This window comes from Xiphophorus maculatus, chromosome 4 (assembly GCF_002775205.1).
Source record: "Xiphophorus maculatus strain JP 163 A chromosome 4, X_maculatus-5.0-male, whole genome shotgun sequence".
NCBI lineage: Eukaryota > Metazoa > Chordata > Actinopteri > Cyprinodontiformes > Poeciliidae > Xiphophorus > Xiphophorus maculatus.
In genome coordinates, this window is record NC_036446.1 from 823,849 (window position 1) to 845,186 (window position 21,338).

Here is a 21,338-nt window from a genome sequence, read left to right on the forward strand (position 1 = left end):
GGTGAAATTATGACTTTGGAAAAAGAAACTCACTGTTTTCTCTCATGACAGATTAAAAAACCAAATTATTGCTTAGTCTTCAAACCTGAACTAAATCAAACTCATTTAGACAACTTTGAGACCAAAAGCAGAAAAACATTCAGACCAGCTTTGAGGAAGGTCAAAGAGGTCAAAGAGGAGGAGGAGGAGGAGGAGGAGGAGGAGGAGGAGGAGGAGGAGGAGGAGGAGGAGGAGGAGGAGGAGGAGGAAGAGTCTACTGGATGCCTCTGAACAGACACAAGGCGAAGCCCATGGCGAAGAGCTGCAGGGAGAAACAAACATGGAGTCAGAACTGAACCATCTGCAGGTTCATGTTGATGCTCAGACCTTTCAAAATAAAACACATTTACAAAACTAGAAATCTGAAAATATATCCCATATAATCCATTTTATTAGTGAGGAGCTGATGAAGCCAACAGCTGGAGATGTTATGGAAAATGTTCATCTGTGTTTTATCCTGATAAATATGAAATTCATTTATTATTTTGCTGTTTCAGGAAACAAACCAGATAAATTAATCAGACACAGCGTCTATAAAAATATTAATTACACTAGATTACTGGATAATGGAGGATTTTTAAATGTATTTATGTATAATTGCCAATTGTATAATTATCTTATTATTTTTATCAAACTTGTTAAAACACACTGTTTTATTGTCTATCTATCTATCTATCTATCTATCTATCTATCTATCTATCTATCTATCTATCTATCTATCTATCTATCTTCAGCAGCTGTTTGTGTCCAGATGTTTGAAGGAAACATAAAACTCTGAGTTACTTCGATGGTCAGCACGCCGATGGTCAGCGCTCCTGCAGCGTAGATGTACGTCTCAAAGTATTCCACCAAGGCCGAGTAGCAGCCCTGCAGACCGGACACACAGAGCCTTAAAGGGCCGGTACCATCGGTTCCACAGCCACATTTTATCATTTTACAGTACAATCAGTAACCATGTGTCCTTCCAAACATGACTTAAGGCAGATTTGTCTTCCTGATTTAATATTTACAAATTGGGTCTCTGTCTCTTTAAGAAGCTCCTGCTCTTCCTGAAGCTCCGCCTCCAGGAAGTCATCCAACATGGCTCCTCTATTAAGCCTTTAATGTTTTTACCAGCGTTGCTCTGAGCAGCAGCTCCTATAATGAGCTCAACAGCTGATTGCTAATTGCTGCTGGCTAGTCTGAAGGAGCTGAGTGGGGGAGGAGCTACGCCTCGGAGGCGGGGCTAGGTCCACCCAGGGGTTTAGCAGCTGAATGGTTGCCATGGAGATTGAAGGATTTACTGCAGGTTTGCTTTGATGATGAAACTTTATAACATGATGGAAAGATCGACACCGGCCCTTTAAATCGCTCCAGTTTAATCCTGCGACGCCACAGTTCTTCATCAGACCTTGCTGTGCCGGAACGCCACGCCGCCGCTGACGCACTGCTCAATGCCGCCCTCGCCCAGGTGGCCGTCACCCTGGCAACAGGCCTCAGGAAGTAGCTGGTTGGGGTGGAGCAGCCGGAACAGGCTCTGCTGGAAGTCATCGGGGCCGCTGGCGCCGCAGCACTCCAGCTGGAGGAGGAAGAAGAAGAAGATGAAGACAGCTGGCGGCGGGGCGGCGGGGCGGCGGGGCGGCGGGCGACTCACCGTGGTCATAATGACGTTCCAGGTGGACGTAAAGACATCGCTGTTGTTCCGGCCCTGGTAGTGGCGTTTCAGTTCCCGGCTGAAGTACTCTCTGCTTAACTGGGCCGAACACACACAGAACCGGGTCAGAACCAGACCGGACTCTCACTACATGTCTACAACCGGTACCAGTTTACAGAAAAACCAACACAGAGGTAAAAAAAATACTTCATCAAACAGCTGGACACTAAAACCAGTATGATTCAAAAACCCAAACCAAAACCAGTCTAAACCAGTCAAACACAACTAATCCAGTTTTCAGACCCGGTTTGATACTCAGTGGTTCTTCTGCTGATCCAGAATCAAAACTCACGTTCTCCCTAAAGAGGAAGGCCAAGATGGCCGCCGCCAGCTCCGCCAGGAAGATGAAGAGGATGAGCATGAAGAACTGAGAAGGCAAGACGGAACGGTTAGTAGAACCGGCCCAGTATAACTGGTAGAACCGGCCCAGTAGAACCGGATCCAGTAGAACCAGTAGAACCGGCCCAGTAGAAACGGTCCAGTAGAACCAGTAGAACCGGCCCAGTAGGACTTCCTGACTCACCAGCAGCAGCAGACAGCGGTTCTCCTGGACGGCGCCGCAGCAGCCCAGGAAGCCCAGCAGGAACAGCAGCCCGCCCAGAACCAGAACCACGGAGACGCCGGTGACCAGCAGGGGGCTCACCGCCACCGCCTCCCTGAAGCCCAGCGGGTCGACCGACACCCAGACGCCCACGGCCAGCAGGACGGAGCCGCCCAGCTGCAGCAACAGGCGGGGGAGGGGAGAGGTCAGAACCGCTTCAGTCATAAATACATTATTAATAGAAAATAAACACTCCAAGTCATAAAAGTAAGAAAAGTAAAATAAATATTTTAAAATTATTTTTAATAGACAGCTTATTTAGTCAATCACTGTTATTTAGTTATTGATTTATTCATTAATGAATTTCATAATATTCATAATATTTCATGGACTTTTATTGTCTGGATTTATTTCCTGTTCTATTGAAGTGAGGGGCGGGGCTATGTTAGGGGCGGGGCTTAACCTCTGAATGGTGAGAAGTAAAATCTGAACTCACGAAGATGAAGAAGTTGAAGACGAACATGAGATATTTGATGCAGCTCAGGCAGTCGCCCTCCATGGCCACAAGCTCTTCCTGTTTGGACCCAACAGAACCACAGTCAGACCGGAACCAAAACCAGAACCAGAACCAGAAGCAGTACGAGAACCAGAACCAGGACCAGGACCAGGAACAGGACCAGAATAAGAACCAGAACCGGGATTGGGAGCTGAACCAGAGAAAGAACCAGGACCGGAGCAGTTCTGGCCCGGTTCTGTTTGGTGATGCGTTCACTGACTCTTTCATCTCCAGACGTTGTTTACGTCCGATTCTTCTTCTTCTGCTGATTATGTAAAAGTCAGAAAAATGCGACGTTCAGAAAACGCTCTGAAAACCATCGGGTTTGGTTCTACATGTGGAAGAGGAACAGGTTGGATGTTTTGAGTTAAAATATCAGAACCGGGTCGTTTTGTTGTGTGGATTTAACTGAACCGGACAGGATGACACAGGCCTGCCGCACTGTTCAGGTTTTATCTAGGAAAACTATTTTCTCCACTGAGGAACAGAATGACATGTGGAATAATTTTTATCTCTGACGATAAAAATCTGAGATAAAAATCAAAGTCCAACCGGACCGGAACCAGAACCTGGGCTGGTACTGGACCTGAAGGCGTGAAGTTCTGCTGAGGCTCAGTGCTGAGACGGGGACAGACTGTCCCTGCTGGATGTGTTGGTGTGAAGGGACCAGCTGGTGTTTACCGGACTACAGCCGCCCGCAGAGTGCTGCTGCTTATCATCGCTGACATCATCGCTGACATCATCGCAGCAACGCCAGACATCTAAACATCCAAACGCCAGAACAGAACCTGAGGCTGATTCATGATCAGCAGAGGGCAGAGGTGAGCGGGGGTCAGGGTTTGGGTGGAGGTCAGGGGCTCAGCGGGGGTCAGAGGTCATCGAAGGTCAGAGGTCAGCGGGGGTCAGAGGCAGTGATTTTCTGTGACATTCTGGGTCCTGACAAACCAGGTCAGAATGTCCCGGGTTGTGAATTCTGCAGATTTCCGACCCAAACCTTCGTTTTTAGAGGCTTCACAGGTGAGCAGGGGCGGAGTCATGGTGACAGGAAGTGACAGGTAGTGACAGGAAGTGTCGCACCATCTGTACCTGTTAAACTTCCTAATGATGAGACGAATCCAATCGGCTTCACATGAGCTGCTGAGAGGAGAGAGAGAGCGAGGCGTCAGGTCGAGTCCTTTCCTTCCTCTCCAACTATCACAAACAGAAACTTGAACTAGACCACTGAGCTTTGCAACAACCAAAGCCTCTGAGTAACCTGTTCCCCTCCTGGCCTGTGGGGGCGCTGCACCAAGAACCACTGAAGGAAACGACACAAAAACCTCTGAAGACGCTGAGAGCAACTTCCTTCTTCACCAGATGGAAACAAGATGGAGGATTTTAGTGTTGGAGGATTTCTCTTTAGTCTTTGGCTGAAGACCAGGAGCCATTTCTGCTGCTAGCGCTAGGCTAGCACATTAGCTTTGGTTGTATTTACCCAGAATGCCCTGCGCTGTAGTCCACTTCCTGCTTTTGGAGCGGTCTCCGCTCTGCTTGGCGTTCACATTCAAACCAAACCAGAGTTCACTTCAACAGAACCCAGACCGAGGTCTGGAGGACCAGAGGTCAGAGGTCAATTAGCATTCACACCAAGCGGACCGGACTTTATAGCAAACGGACTGGAGTCGGGTTGAAGCGGATCGAACTGTGACGGTGGGAATGTAAACAATGTCAGACCTGAGATCAGTGGAGAACCTGCGGGCCGAGCTGAGCGGAACCAGAACTCCGGACCGGTACAGGAGTCCGGCTGCGCTTGGGGAACATCTGGACCTGCAGCTCTTCTCTCCAACTGAAAACCTTTCAGTCTCTTTGTGGGCAAAGTAGAGGTGAGTCGAAATGCGGAGCTTCAAAGTGTGGGCGTTTCCATGGCAACGGCTAGGACGCTGCAGCAGGATGCTCGGCCGTGGGAAACGCTGACTCACCGTGTGACTCACGGCGCTCTTGTTTTCTGATCGCTTGTCTGAAGAAGCGGAGAAAAGCAGAAGGAGCGAAGCGTGACTCACAGGATGACAGCGAGGAGCCGCAGATCCTCCGGTTCTGACCCGCTTCACAAACCTCACAGCGCCGGCGGGTCAGGAGCCCGGGCTGAGTCAGAACCACGCTGCAACACGAAGCAACACGAAGCAACAAGCAGCAACACGGAGCAACAAGGAGCAACACGGAGCAACAAGCAGCAACACGAAGCAACAAGCAGCAACACGGAGCAACAAGGAGCAACACGAAGCAACAAGCAGCAACACGGAGCAACAAGGAGCAACAAGCAGCAACACGGAGCAACACGAAGCAACAAGCAGCAACACGGAGCAACAAGCAGCAACACAAAGCAACAAGCAGCAACACAAAGCAACACGAAGCAACAAGCAGCAACACAAAGCAACACGAAGCAACAAGCAGCAACACGAAGCAACAAGCAGCAACACAAAGCAACACGGAGCAACAAGGAGCAACAAGCAGCAACACGAAGCAACACGAAGCAACAAGCAGCAACACGGAGCAACAAGGAGCAACACGAAGCAACAAGCAGCAACACAAAGCAACACGAAGCAACAAGCAGCAACACAAAGCAACACGAAGCAACAAGCAGCAACACGAAGCAACAAGCAGCAACACAAAGCAACACGAAGCAACAAGCAGCAACACGGAGCAACAAGGAGCAACACGAAGCAACAAGCAGCAACACGAAGCAACAAGCAGCAACACGGAGCAACAAGCAGCAACACGAAGCAACAAGCAGCAACACAAAGCAACACGAAGCAACAAGCAGCAACACGGAGCAACAAGGAGCAACACGAAGCAACAAGGAGCAACACGAAGCAACAAGCAGCAACACGAAGCAACAAGCAGCAACACAAAGCAACAAGCAGCAACACGAAGCAACAAGCAGCAACACAAAGCAACACGAAGCAACAAGCAGCAACACAAAGCAACACGAAGCAACAAGCAGCAACACAAAGCAACAAGCAGCAACACAAAGCAACACGAAGCAACAAGCAGCAACACGAAGCAACAAGCAGCAACACGGAGCAACAAGGAGCAACACGAAGCAACAAGCAGCAACACAAAGCAACACGAAGCAACAAGCAGCAACACGAAGCAACAAGCAGCAACACGAAGCAACAAGCAGCAACACGGAGCAACAAGCAGCAACACAAAGCAACACGAAGCAACAAGCAGCAACACGGAGCAACAAGCAGCAACACAAAGCAACAAGCAGCAACACAAAGCAACACGAAGCAACAAGCAGCAACACAAAGCAACACGAAGCAACACAAAGCAACACGAAGCAACAAGCAGCAACACAAAGCAACACGAAGCAACAAGCAGCAACACAAAGCAACACGAAGCAACAAGCAGCAACACAAAGCAACACGAAGCAACACAAAGCAACACGAAGCAACAAGCAGCAACACAAAGCAACAAGCAGCAACACAAAGCAACACGGAGCAACAAGCAGCAACACAAAGCAACACGAAGCAACACAAAGCAACACGAAGCAACAAGCAGCAACACGAAGCAACAAGCAGCAACACGGAGCAACAAGGAGCAACAAGCAGCAACACGAAGCAACAAGCAGCAACACGAAGCAACAAGCAGCAACACAAAGCAACACGAAGCAACAAGCAGCAACACAAAGCAACAAGCAGCAACACAAAGCAACAAGCAGCAACACGAAGCAACAAGCAGCAACACGGAGCAACAAGGAGCAACAAGCAGCAACACGAAGCAACAAGCAGCAACACAAAGCAACACGAAGCAACAAGCAGCAACACGAAGCAACAAGCAGCAACACGGAGCAACAAGCAGACACGAAGCAACAAGCAGCAACACGAAGCAACAAGCAGCAACACAAAGCAACACAAAGCAACACAAAGCAACAAGCAGCAACACGGAGCAACAAGGAGCAACACGAAGCAACAAGCAGCAACACGAAGCAACAAGCAGCAACACGGAGCAACAAGCAGCAACACGAAGCAACAAGCAGCAACACAAAGCAACACGAAGCAACAAGCAGCAACACAAAGCAACACGAAGCAACAAGCAGCAACACGAAGCAACAAGCAGCAACACAAAGCAACAAGCAGCAACACAAAGCAACACGAAGCAACAAGCAGCAACACAAAGCAACACGAAGCAACAAGCAGCAACACGGAGCAACAAGCAGCAACACAAAGCAACAAGCAGCAACACAAAGCAACACGAAGCAACAAGCAGCAACACAAAGCAACACAAAGCAACACAAAGCAACACGAAGCAACAAGCAGCAACACAAAGCAACACGAAGCAACAAGCAGCAACACGAAGCAACAAGCAGCAACACAAAGCAACACGGAGCAACAAGCAGCAACACGAAGCAACACGAAGCAACACAAAGCAACACGAAGCAACAAGCAGCAACACAAAGCAACACGAAGCAACAAGCAGCAACACGAAGCAACAAGCAGCAACACGGAGCAACAAGGAGCAACAAGCAGCAACACGGAGCAACAAGCAGACACGAAGCAACAAGCAGCAACACGAAGCAACAAGCAGCAACACAAAGCAACACGAAGCAACAAGCAGCAACACAAAGCAACAAGCAGCAACACAAAGCAACAAGCAGCAACACAAAGCAACACGAAGCAACAAGCAGCAACACGAAGCAACAAGCAGCAACACGGAGCAACAAGCAGACACGAAGCAACAAGCAGCAACACGAAGCAACAAGCAGCAACACAAAGCAACACAAAGCAACACAAAGCAACACGAAGCAACAAGCAGCAACACAAAGCAACACGGAGCAACATAAAGCAACACGAAGCAACAAGCAGCAACACAAAGCAACACGAAGCAACAAGCAGCAACACGGAGCAACAAGGAGCAACACGAAGCAACAAGCAGCAACACGGAGCAACAAGCAGCAACAAGGAGCAACAAGGAGCAACACGAAGCAACAAGCAGCAACACGGAGCAACAAGGAGCAACAAGGAGCAACACGAAGCAACAAGCAGCAACACGGAGCAACAAGCAGCAACAAGGAGCAACAAGGAGCAACACGAAGCAACAAGCAGCAACAAGGAGCAACACGAAGCAACAAGCAGCAACACGAAGCAACAAGCAGCAACAAGGAGCAACACGAAGCAACAAGCAGCAACACGGAGCAACAAGCAGCAACAAGGAGCAACAAGGAGCAACACGAAGCAACAAGCAGCAACACGGAGCAACAAGGAGCAACAAGGAGCAACACGAAGCAACAAGCAGCAACACGGAGCAACAAGCAGCAACAAGGAGCAACAAGGAGCAACACGAAGCAACAAGCAGCAACAAGGAGCAACACGAAGCAACAAGCAGCAACACGAAGCAACAAGCAGCAACACGGAGCAACACGGAGCAACAAGGAGCAACAAGGAGCAACACGAAGCAACAAGCAGACACGAAGCAACAAGCAGCAACACGAAGCAACAAGCAGCAACACGAAGCAACAAGCAGCAACACGGAGCAACAAGCAGACACGAAGCAACAAGCAGCAACACGAAGCAACAAGCAGCAACACGAAGCAACAAGCAGCAACACAAAGCAACACAAAGCAACAAGCAGCAACACGAAGCAACAAGCAGCAACACAAAGCAACACGGAGCAACAAGCAGCAACACGAAGCAACAAGCAGCAACAAGCAGCAACACAAAGCAACACGGAGCAACAAGCAGCAACAAGCAGCAACACGGAGCAACAAGCAGCAACAAGAAGCAACACAAAGCAACAAGCAGCAACAAGCAGCAACACGGAGCAACAAGCAGCAACACGAAGCAACACAAAGCAACACGGAGCAACAAGCAGCAACAAGCAGCAACACAAAGCAACACGGAGCAACAAGCAGCAACACGGAGCAACAAGCAGCAACACGAAGCAACACAAAGCAACACGGAGCAACAAGCAGCAACAAGCAGCAACACGGAGCAACAAGCAGCAACAAGAAGCAACACAAAGCAACAAGCAGCAACAAGCAGCAACACGAAGCAACAAGCAGCAACACGAAGCAACAAGCAGCAACAAGAAGCAACACAAAGCAACACGAAGCAACAAGCAGCAACAAGCAGCAACACAAAGCAACAAGCAGCAACAAGCAGCAACACAAAGCAACACGGAGCAACAAGCAGCAACAAGCAGCAACAAGAAGCAACACAAAGCAACACGAAGCAACAAGCAGCAACAAGAAGCAACAAGCAGCAACACGAAGCAACAAGCAGCAACAAGCAGCAACACAAAGCAACACGAAGCAACAAGCAGCAACACGGAGCAACACGGAGCAACAAGGAGCAACAAGCAGCAACAAGGAGCAACACGAAGCAACAAGCAGCAACAAGGAGCAACAAGGAGCAACACGAAGCAACAAGCAGCAACACGGAGCAACACGGAGCAACAAGGAGCAACAAGCAGCAACACGAAGCAACAAGCAGCAACAAGGAGCAACAAGGAGCAACATGAAGCAACAAGCAGCAACACGAAGCAACAAGCAGCAACACGGAGCAACAAGCAGACACGAAGCAACAAGCAGCAACACGAAGCAACAAGCAGCAACACGAAGCAACAAGCAGCAACACGAAGCAACAAGCAGCAACACGGAGCAACAAGCAGCAACACGAAGCAACAAGCAGAAACACGAAGCAACAAGCAGCAACACGAAGCAACAAGCAGCAACACCAGAGGTAAAATATTTACAAAGCAGAGCAGATCGTAAAACTACTGAACAACGGAGGATTTGTGCCACAAACTACGGAACAAACTGAAAACGGCGAATCGTGCTGTAAACACAAAATACACAGAAAACAGTTAAAATTACAGAAATCCACATGGGGCATATATCAGTCCTTTTACTGTGCATATGGCTAAAAATTTCTGCAAAAAATGCTGGTTTGTGGCTTAAAACAGCAGAAAATAATTTTGACGTTCAAAACAGCGTTCAGTGACCAACATAAATGTTGGAATTTTGCAGCTGTTTTGAGTAGATTGTTGTCGTACTTTACATCCATTATTTTGGCATGACTTTTTAGCCAGATGTAAATGTTTGGTAATCATGGCTCTCCATATAAAACACACAGAAAACTTCGAATTGAGCTGCAAACGCATGAATGACGCAAACTCCAACTCACCAAAGACAAAAGCAAATGAAAACGTTGCCATCACCATGAGATAAAATGTTGCAAAAACAAACAAGAAGTTTAACTAGAAAAACAAAATTTCTGAAGAAATTTAGCCGGGGCCTGCCAAGGCGCGGCCGTGGGGTTCGGGCCCGGCGTCGTCGCGCCACAAATTTGCGTCGACGCCAAAGAACGCCGCGACGTAAGCAGTGGCACGCGGAGAACCGCAAGAACGTTAAGCGAGGCGGACGTGCACCGTTCGGTACGATTTAAAATGTTGTCAAGGCTTTTATTTTGGAAGTTTTGTTAAACTTCATTTCAAAGGGCCAAACTAATCCCATGCGTAATAGTCCTTGGGTTAAAATAGTTATATAATGCTCAAAACACAAGTAGCTGATGTAAAAATATTCAAGGCTTTTATTTTGAAATTTTCAGTATGCTTCATTTCAAAGGGCCAAACTAATACCACGTGTAACAGTGCTTTGGATGAAAAAGTCAAATAAAGCCAAAAAGAGCAATTACGTCATGTAAAATTATTCAAGGCTTTTATTTTGAAATTTTCAGTATGCTTCATTTTAAAGTTCTGAACTAATACCACGTGTAAGAGTGCTTTGGATGAAAAAGTCAAATAAAGCCAAAAAGAGCAATTACGTCATGTAAAAATATTCAAGGCTTTTATTTTGAAATTTTCAGTATGCTTCATTTTAAAGTTCTGAACTAATACCACGTGTAAGAGTGGTTTGGATGAAAAAGTCAAATAAAGCCAAAAAGAGCAATTACCTGATGTAAAAATATTCAAGGCTTTTATTTTGAAATTTTCAGTATGCTTAATTTTAAAGTTCCAAAATAATCCCATGTGTAACAGTTACTGAGTTAAATCAGTTATATACAGCCCATAGCAGCAGTAGTTCTAAAGGCCAGTTCTCAGTCCTGATCTGTTTCAACTGAGGATAGATAGAACTACAGCGATGCGAATTTGTAGTCCAAATCAGCAGCCAATAGCCTCTTGAGTTCCGTTGCCATGGTAAATAATGGTCTCAGCAGGTGTGAGCTGTGAGTCATACATGCTCAAACACACAATTGTGTGTTTGAGCCAACACGGTTTACTGAAAAAAAGCATTGGAAACAAATCCTTCTTGTTCGGGAACCGTAATACATATTCGAAAAGCGTTTCGAGCGTATGAGAGGCCTATGTGTCGTCTGCGATAGTCCCGAGATTCATATCTGTACCTCACTCAGAGCATTTACAGTGATGAGAGAAAGAAATGTTTTGCCCAGATCTGAAATTCTATTCAAATACATGGGAGAGAGCCTCAGACAGCCTCAGAAAATCCTGTCGCATGACTTTGCTCTGAAGCACCGTGACAGAAAACCGTACGGTCTAGATAAATTTCGAAAACATTTTACCGGAGCAGACAGGCGTATCAATGTCAGGACCGATTTTGATACTAATCGTGCGATATTTGTGGGCGTGATGGCGATTTCAAAAATGATTTGGGCTGAAAAAGTTGTCTTCATCTCTCACTCTAAGCAGCCAGAGACGCACTCTAACTTTAGGAAAAATGAGAAACTTTGGGTCGCTTAGAGGCAAATTGTGGACAAACCGTAACTGGTATCGACGAGCCGTCTTCACTTTCGAAGAGATCACAGACGTATCTACAAAATGAAATTTGAATGGCATTTCTAGGTGAATTTGTGACGACACAGCAAATCCTCAAAAATAGGGTATTTCTAGGATTTTTCCCATTGAGTTATAATGGGGTTTTTTTCGTAGTTTTTTGCGAATTATGTCGCCACGTTAAGGCCAAATCCCACCAGAAGTAATAGCTGGAATGGCGTGAATTTTCTGCAGGTTTTGATACCTCATTTGTAGGTGTGCACCAAGCGGTATGAGCCGCATTAACGGTTACGGAAGAAAAATAAAGAAGAACTAGAAAAACAAAATTTCTGAAGAAATTTAGCCGGGGCCTGCCAAGGCGCGCCCGTCGGGCTTGGGCCCGGCGTCGTCACGCCACAAATTGGCGTCGACGCTAAAGAACGCCGCAACGTAATCAGTGGCACGCGGAGAACCACAAGAACGTTAAGCGAGGCGGACGTGCACCATTCAGTACGATTTAAAATGTTGTCAAGGCTTTTATTTTGGAAGTTTTGTTAAACTTCATTTCAAAGGGCCAAACTAATCCCATGCGTAATAGTCCTTGGGTTAAAATAGTTATATAATGCTCAAAACACAAGTAGCTGATGTAAAAATATTCAAGGCTTTTATTTTGAAATTTTCAGTATGCTCCATTTTAAAGTTCCGAACTAATCCCATGTGTAACAGTGCTTTGGATGAAAAAGTCATATACGGCCAAAAAAAGCAATTACGTCATGTAAAATATTCAAGGCTTTTATTTTGAAATTTTCAGTATGCTTAATTTTAAAGTTCCAAACTAATCCCATGTGTAACAGTGCTTTGGATGAAAAAGTCACATAAAGCCAAAAACAGCAATTACCTGATGTAAAAATATTCAAGGCTTTTATTTTGAAATTATTATTATGCTCCATTTTAAAGTTCCGAACTAATCCCATGTGTAACATTGCTTTGGATGAAAAAGTCATATACGGCCAAAAAGAGCAATTACGTCATGTAAAATATTCAAGGCTTTTATTTTGAAATTTTCAGTATGCTTAATTTTAAAGTTCCAAAATAATCCCATGTGTAACAGTTACTGAGTTAAATCAGTTATATACAGCCCATAGCAGCGGGTAGTTCTAAAGGCCAGTTCTCAGTCCTGATCTGTTTCAACTGAGGATAGATAGAACTACAGCGATGCGAATTTGTAGTCCAAATCAGCAGCCAATAGCCTCTTGAGATCCGTTGCTATGGCAAATAATGGTCTCAGCAGGTGTGAGCTGTGAGTCATACATGCTCAAACACACAATTGTGTGTTTGAGCCAACACGGTTTACTGAAAAAAAGCATTGGAAACAAATCCTTCTTGTTCGGGAACCGTAATACATATTCGAAAAGCGTTTCGAGCGTATGAGAGGCCTATGTGTCTTCTGCGATAGTCCCGAGATTCATATCTGTACCTCACTCAGAACATTTACAGTGATGAGAGAAAGAAATGTTGTGCCCAGATCTGAAATTCTATTCAAATACATGGGAGAGAGCCTCAGACAGCCTCAGAAAATCCTGTCGCATGACTTTGCTCTGAAGCACCGTGACAGAAAACCGTACGGTCTAGATAAATTTCGAAAACATTTTACCGGAGCAGACAGGCGTATCAATGTCAGGACCGATTGTGATACTAATCGTGCGATATTTGTGGGCGTGATGGCGATTTCAAAAATGATTTGGGCTGAAAAAGTTGTCTTCATCTCTCACTCTAAGCAGCCAGAGACGCACTCTAACTTTAGGAAAAATGAGAAACTTTGGGTCGCTTAGAGGCAAATTGTGGACAAACCGTAACTGGTATCGACGAGCCGTCTTCACTTTTGAAGAGATCACAGACGTATCTACAAAATGAAATTTGAATGGCATTTCTAGGTGAATTTGTGACGACACAGAAAATCCTCAAAAATAGGGTATTTCTAGGATTTTTCCCATTGACTTATAATGGGGTTTTTTTCGTAGTTTTTTGCGAATTATGTCGCCACGTTAAGCCCAAATCCCACCAGAAGTAATAGCTGGAATGGCGTGAATTTTCTGCAGGTTTTGATACCTCATTTGTAGGTGTGCACCAAGCGGTATGAGCCGCATTAACGGTTACGGAAGAAAAATAAAGAATAAAGAAACACTTTCTCCGACAATAGCAATAGGTTCCTGCCATTGCTTTGCATGGCAGGCCCCAACTAGAAAAACAAAATTTCTGAAGAAATTTAGCCCGGGCCTGCCAAGGCGCGCCCGTCTGGTTTGTGCCCGGCGTCGTCACGCTACAAATTGGCATCGACGCTAAAGGATGCTGCAATGTAATCAAGTTCAGATTTCTTTAGCCGAAATCTCTTTGCTTCCTTGTCTTTCGTTAGGCGATGAAATACGTTCATGTTTGGTTCGGTTCAGTTCTACTGTAGTGGGCAGACTGTACCGCAGCTGCTGCGCTACAGATATTTCTCCGCTGATTTTCAGTAAAACTCTACAACGGAGAACCTGGAGGTTCTGGTTCGGATGAACAAAATAAACCCAGATATTTTATGTTTTATTATTTGAAATTATTGATAGGCCAAGCATAATGAAAAAAAACTCAGATCATGAAGTTATTTTATGTAATTCAAACAAAAATTATAATTTACATCATACCAAGCTAATATTATGTAGTTCTGCTGTTTTTCACTGTCGGCACAAGACGGCAGCTGAGAGTATCTGTATCCGAAGCAACTGATTCAGTGAAGTAGCTTAATATGCTAGTTCCGGTTATTTGTGGCAATTTCTGCAAGTCACAATAGCTCTAGGTTGAGGTAAAACAAAATTGCCTTATTTCAGCTGATCAGATTGATGTTAACAGAGATTTTGTAGCCTAACTGGTTTCACGAAAGCCAGTTAGCAAAGTGCTAACATGTGAACAAATTGTGGTTCCATCAAGCTAGCAGCTACGCTATCAGAGCCACAACAAAATATCCCACAGCAGTCAAACTTTTAAAATCGATCACATTTCTTAAAGAACACATTACATTTAACAACTGTAAGCAGTTCTAATAATATAGTAATGAAATTAAATAGTATATTTTATGGACATAACACAAACACTTCTTACCTTAACCAAACAGTCGGAAGCAGAAAGCTCTTCTTCTTCTTTTTGTTTTTAATGGCGGTTGGCAAGCAACTTAATGGTGTGCATTACCGCCACCTACTGGTATGGAGTGTGGATCAGGGCGCAACTTAAAAAAAAAAACACTAAATCCTTTCTATCAGTTTAGTTTTCTTAAGAAATTTTATGAAATAACATAAATATTCATGGGGCGTGCTGTGGTGGCGCAGGGGGTTAGCACGCCCCACGTTTCAGTTAACCGCTCCCCAATCTAAAGTCTTACATATAATCCTGTTACCTTCAAACATGTAATAACCGCTTTATTTATTTTGTGTTTAATTAATATCTTATTAAGTTTAAATGTCTCTATATCATATTTCCTAATTTATTGTACTTGCTTTATATTTTCCACAATTAATTATTACATGTTCTACTGTTTCCATATCCATACCACACTCACATCTACCTGTTGGATGTTTACCAATCAAATTTAAAGTTTTGTTTAATCCAGTATATCCAAGGCACAATCTTTTTTTTTTTCATACTTGCTCTTTTCGCTTTTCAGACTTACAATACTTCATTTGAGCCAGCTGGGGGAGACAATTCTCTGTTTTAGCCAGTAGGGTATTAGGGTTTTCAATGGATTTTCCCCATTGACTTATAATGGGGTTTTTTTCGTAGTTTTTTGCGAATTATGTCGCCATGTTCATCCCGAATCCCACCAAAAGTAATAGCTGGAATGGCGTGAATTTTCTGCAGGTTTTGATACCTCTTTTGTAGGTGTGCACGCAGCGGTATGAGCCGCATTAACGGTTACGGATGAAAAATAAAGAATTATAAAAAATTTCGGAAGAAATTTAGCCGGGGCCTGCCAAGGCGCGCCCGTCGGGCATGGGCCCGGCGTCGTCACGCCACAAATCGGCGTCGACGCTAAAGAACGCCGCGACGTAATCAGTGGCACGCGGAGAATCGCAAGAACGTTAAGCGAGGCGGACGTGCACCGTTCAGTATTATAAAGTAAGTATATCAGCTAAAATCAGCAGAAACGCTAATGTTAGCGTCATTGCTTTCATCAGTATGTGGGAAATCACTAGGATATTTTCTGTAATTGATTTACTCCATTCAGTATACTAAACATTGCTAAAAAGTAAAATAAATAGCTAATAGCTTATTGAAGCTAAAATGCTAACGCTAATGAACCTTGCATTGAACTGTTTAGTAACAGTTCAATGCTCATAAACTGCAGGAAGGCAGTTCATTAGCATTTACCTAATGATTGTCACAAATATAAATTTTCAATAACGCACACACACACAACATATTACAGTTTAAAAATATATATTGACCTTATGTTAAAGATTTCTACAAACGTTTTACAGGTAAAGTTTACAATGAACCAAAATTACAACATTTAAAGAATACCATAAATTTAAGAATCTAATGTCTCTGCAATAAAAAGAAATTGCTATCTTTTTTATTTTTAAACAACACCTCAATTAAATATTACATTTGAGTTTGCATGGATGTAAAATTACTGCTCAGTTTAAAAATTACAGTATTTTTAAACTGAGCAGTTTAAAAATATGCTCAGTATTTTTAAACTGCTCAGCTAAACTTTGCTGTTTAGCTCGTTAGCTTGTCGATGTTTCAGTTTTATTCGCTGGGAAAATTATTCTTTGTCTGCTTTGAAGATAAGCAGACAAATAATAAAAAACAAGTTTTGATATTAACTCTCAACTTCATTCACAAAACTTTTTCGTTATTTATTACGCAACGAACATGCATTTCACATAAGAACAAAACAATGAGGTGACGTTGCCTGTCCTTGAACACAACGCTGATCCCTCTTCACCCTGTCAATAACTCACACACATCCTCATTGTGTTGTGTTCTGTAAATAAACAAAACACAAGCAAAATCAATAAACTATATGCATATTCCAGTATACTGAGTTTTGGTTTTACATTCATTCTATTTAAATGTAGTTTGTTTGTGCTTACCAATGTTTTCTGGCCGGATGTCAGGCACCGTTTTCCCCTGGTCAGTTTGTCGATGTCTGGTTTTAGTTCTATTCTGTGGCAATCCGCAAAACGGCGTGTAGGTTTTCGTCAGTAATGCGCGATCTGTGCTTGGTCTTGTTTAAAGTCATTATTGAAAACATCTCTTCGCACAGATAGGTGCTTCCAAACGTGGACAAAATACGAGCTGCATGGAGTCGAAGCTGTGGCATCAAATCAGGGGGCAGTAGACGGTAAAAGTAAAAGTCCTCGATTGAAACATCACGGGACTTCGCTCTTTAGCTTCTTAGCTTGTCGATGTTTCAGTTTTATTCGCTGGGAAAATTAATAATCAGCTTGAGGTGGCTCTGCTGCACTCTAGTGGCGAGAAGCCGTAATGTTGGTTGGTAAGAATCGGAAGGCATTATGGGATATGTAGTTTGTAGTCAATTCGTGCTCAAAACCTATTTTAAGTCAATCAATGGGGCTGTAAAACGGTGGTAGGGGGGAGAGGGCCACATAAAATGACGTAGCGGGCCACATGTGGCCCGCGGGCCTTGAGTTTGACACATGTGCAATAGAGGATCTATCTGCTGCTCATGCAAAACAGTCTATTTTAATCCCATGTGTAATAGTCATTGGGTTAAATCAGTTATATAATGCTGAAAATGCAAGTAGTTGATGTAAAAATATTCAAGGCTTTTATTTTGAAATTTTTGTTAAGCTTCATTTCAAAGGGCCAAACTAATACCATGTGTAACAGTGCTTTGGATGAAAAAGTCAAATAAAGCCAAAAACAGCAATTACCTGATGTAAAAATATTCAAGGCTTTTATTTTGAAATTTTCATCAAGCTTAATTTTAAATTGCCACACTAATCCCATGTGTAACAATTGCTGGGTTAAATCAGTTATATACAGCCCATAGCAGCAATTAGTTATAAAGGCCAGTTCAGTCCTGATCTGTTTCAACTGAGGATAGATAGAACTACAATGATGCGTATTTGTAGTCCAAATCAGCAGCCAATAGCCTCTTGAGATCCGTTGCTATGTTAAATAAGTTTCACACCAAGGTGTGAAGTGTCAGTGAGACAGCCTGAGAGCCTCAGAAAATCCTGTCGCATGACTTTGCTCTGAAGCACCGTGACAGAAAACCGTACGGTCTAGATAAATTTCGAAAACATTTTACCGGAGCAGACAGGCGTATCAATGTCAGGACCGATTTTGATACTAATCGTGCGATATTTGTGGCCGTGATGGCGATTTCAAAAATGATTTGGGTTGAAAAAGTTGTCTTGATCTCTCACTCTAATCAGCGAGAGAAGCCCTCTAACTTTAGGAAAAATGAGAAACTTTGGGTCGCTTAGAGGCAAATTGTGGACAAACCGTAACTGGTATCGACGAGCCGTCTTCACTTTCGAAGAGATCACAGACGTATCTACAAAATGAAATTTGAATGGCATTTCTAGGTGAATTTGTGACGACACAGAAAATCCTCAAAAATAGGGTATTTCCAGGATTTTTCCCATTGACTTATAATGGGGTTTTTTTCGTAGTTTTTTGCGAATTATGTCGCCACGTTAACCCCAAATCCCACCAAAAATAATAGCTCCAATGGCGTGAATTTTCTGCACGTTTTGATACCTCATTTGTAGGTGTGCACCCAGCGGTATGAGCCGCATTAACGGTGACGGAAGAAAAATAAAGAATTATAACTAGAAAAACAAAATTTCTGAAGAAATTTAGCCGGGGCCTGCCAAGGCGCGGCCGTGGGGTTCGGGCCCGGCGTCGTCGCGCCACAAATTTGCGTCGACGCCAAAGGACGCCGCGACGTAAGCAGTGGCACGCGGAGAACCGCAAGAACGTTAAGCGAGGCGGACGTGCACCGTTCGGTACGATTTAAAATGTTGTCGAGGCTTTTATTTTGGAAGTTTTGTTAAACTTCATTTCAAAGGGCCAAACTAATCCCATGCGTAATAGTCCTTGGGTTAAAATAGTTATATAATGCTCAAAACACAAGTAGCTGATGTAAAAATATTCAAGGCTTTTATTTTGAAATTTTCAGTATGCTTCATTTCAAAGGGCCAAACTAATACCACGTGTAACAGTGCTTTGGATGAAAAAGTCAAATAAAGCCAAAAAGAGCAATTACGTCATGTAAAATTATTCAAGGCTTTTATTTTGAAATTTTCAGAATGCTTCATTTCAAAGGGCCAAACTAATACCACGTGTAACAGTGCTTTGGATGAAAAAGTCAAATAAAGCCAAAAAGAGCAATTACATGATGTAAAAATATTCAAGGCTTTTATTTTGAAATTTTCAGTATGCTTCATTTTAAAGTTCTGAACTAATACCACGTGTAAGAGTGCTTTGGATGAAAAAGTCAAATAAAGCCAAAAAGAGCAATTACGTCATGTAAAAATATTCAAGGCTTTTATTTTGAAATTTTCAGTATGCTTCATTTTAAAGTTCTGAACTAATACCACGTGTAAGAGTGGTTTGGATGAAAAAGTCAAATAAAGCCAAAAAGAGCAATTACCTGATGTAAAAATATTCAAGGCTTTTATTTTGAAATTTTCAGTATGCTTAATTTTAAAGTTCCAAAATAATCCCATGTGTAACAGTTACTGAGTTAAATCAGTTATATACAGCCCATAGCAGCAGTAGTTCTAAAGGCCAGTTCTCAGTCCTGATCTGTTTCAACTGAGGATAGATAGAACTACAGCGATGCGAATTTGTAGTCCAAATCAGCAGCCAATAGCCTCTTGAGTTCCGTTGCCATGGTAAATAATGGTCTCAGCAGGTGTGAGCTGTGAGTCATACATGCTCAAACACACAATTGTGTGTTTGAGCCAACACGGTTTACTGAAAAAAAGCATTGGAAACAAATCCTTCTTGTTCGGGAACCGTAATACATATTCGAAAAGCGTTTCGAGCGTATGAGAGGCCTATGTGTCGTCTGCGATAGTCCCGAGATTCATATCTGTACCTCACTCAGAGCATTTACAGTGATGAGAGAAAGAAATGTTGTGCCCAGATCTGAAATTCTATTCAAATACATGGGAGAGAGCCTCAGACAGCCTCAGAAAATCCTGTCGCATGACTTTGCTCTGAAGCACCGTGACAGAAAACCGTACGGTCTAGATAAATTTCGAAAACATTTTACCGGAGCAGACAGGCGTATCAATGTCAGGACCGATTTTGATACTAATCGTGCGATATTTGTGGGCGTGATGGCGATTTCAAAAATGATTTGGGCTGAAAAAGTTGTCTTCATCTCTCACTCTAAGCAGCCAGAGACGCACTCTAACTTTAGGAAAAATGAGAAACTTTGGGTCGCTTAGAGGCAAATTGTGGACAAACCGTAACTGGTATCGACGAGCCGTCTTCACTTTCGAAGAGATCACAGACGTATCTACAAAATGAAATTTGAATGGCATTTCTAGGTGAATTTGTGACGACACAGCAAATCCTCAAAAATAGGGTATTTCTAGGATTTTTCCCATTGAGTTATAATGGGGTTTTTTTCGTAGTTTTTTGCGAATTATGTCGCCACGTTAAGGCCAAATCCCACCAGAAGTAATAGCTGGAATGGCGTGAATTTTCTGCAGGTTTTGATACCTCATTTGTAGGTGTGCACCAAGCGGTATGAGCCGCATTAACGGTTACGGAAGAAAAATAAAGAAGAACAATAACAAACTAGAAAATTTCGGAAGAAATTTAGACGGGGCCTGCCAAGGCGCGCCCGTGGGGTTCGGGCCCGGCGTCGTCGCGCCACAAATCGGCGTCGACGCCAAAGAACGCCGCGACGTCACCAGTGGCACGCGGAGAACCGCAAGAACGTTAAGCGAGGCGGACGTGCACCGTTCGGTACGATTTAAAATGTTGTCAAGGCTTTTATTTTGGAAGTTTCAGTATGCTTCATTTCAAAGGGCCAAACTAATCCCATGCGTAATAGTCCTTGGGTTAAAATAGTTATATAATGCTCAAAACACAAGTAGCTGATGTAAAAGTATTCAAGGCTTTTATTTTGAAATTTTCAGTATGCTTCATTTTAAAGTTCTGAACTAATACCACGTGTAAGAGTGCTTTGGATGAAAAAGTCAAATAAAGCCAAAAAGAGCAATTACGTCATGTAAAAATATTCAAGGCTTTTATTTTGAAATTTTCAGTATGCTTCATTTCAAAGGGCCAAACTAATACCATGTGTAACAGTGCTTTGGATGAAAAAGTCAAATAAAGCCAAAAAGAGCAATTACATGATGTCAAAATATTCAAGGCTTTTATTTTGAAATTTTTGTTAATCTTCATTTCAAAGGGCCAAACTAATACCATGTGTAACAGTGCTTTGGATGAAAAAGTCATACAAAGCCAAAAACAGCAATTGCATGATGTAAAAATATTCAAGGCTTTTATTTTGAAATTATTACTTTGCTCCATTTTAAAGTTCCAAACTAATCCCATGTGTAACAGTGCTGTGGATGAAAAAGTCATATACGGCCAAAAAAAGCAATTACATGATGTAAAAATATTCAAGGCTTTTATTTTGAAATTTTCAGTATGCTTCATTTCAGAGGGCCAAACTAATACCACGTGTAACAGTGCTTTGGATGAAAAAGTCACATAAAGCCAAA

The 21,338-nt window shown here is 43.3% G+C and overlaps 1 protein-coding gene across 1 annotated transcript in view; it reads right to left on the reverse strand.

Annotated features, from left to right (window-relative positions):
* Positions 1 to 210: 210 nt before the first annotated feature.
* LOC102226190 (tetraspanin-18-like) overlaps positions 211 to 21,338 on the reverse strand; it is a 28,190-nt gene continuing 7,062 nt past the window's right edge. The window contains exons 2-8 of the mRNA XM_023332759.1: positions 2,770 to 2,847; positions 2,256 to 2,450; positions 2,025 to 2,099; positions 1,673 to 1,771; positions 1,430 to 1,597; positions 823 to 906; positions 211 to 301 (exon numbers count right to left, since the gene is read on the reverse strand). Of these exons, the coding sequence (XP_023188527.1) occupies positions 254 to 301; positions 823 to 906; positions 1,430 to 1,597; positions 1,673 to 1,771; positions 2,025 to 2,099; positions 2,256 to 2,450; positions 2,770 to 2,832 (732 nt within the window). The 5' untranslated portion in view covers positions 2,833 to 2,847 and the 3' untranslated portion in view covers positions 211 to 253. The remainder of the gene's footprint in view (positions 302 to 822; positions 907 to 1,429; positions 1,598 to 1,672; positions 1,772 to 2,024; positions 2,100 to 2,255; positions 2,451 to 2,769; positions 2,848 to 21,338) is intronic.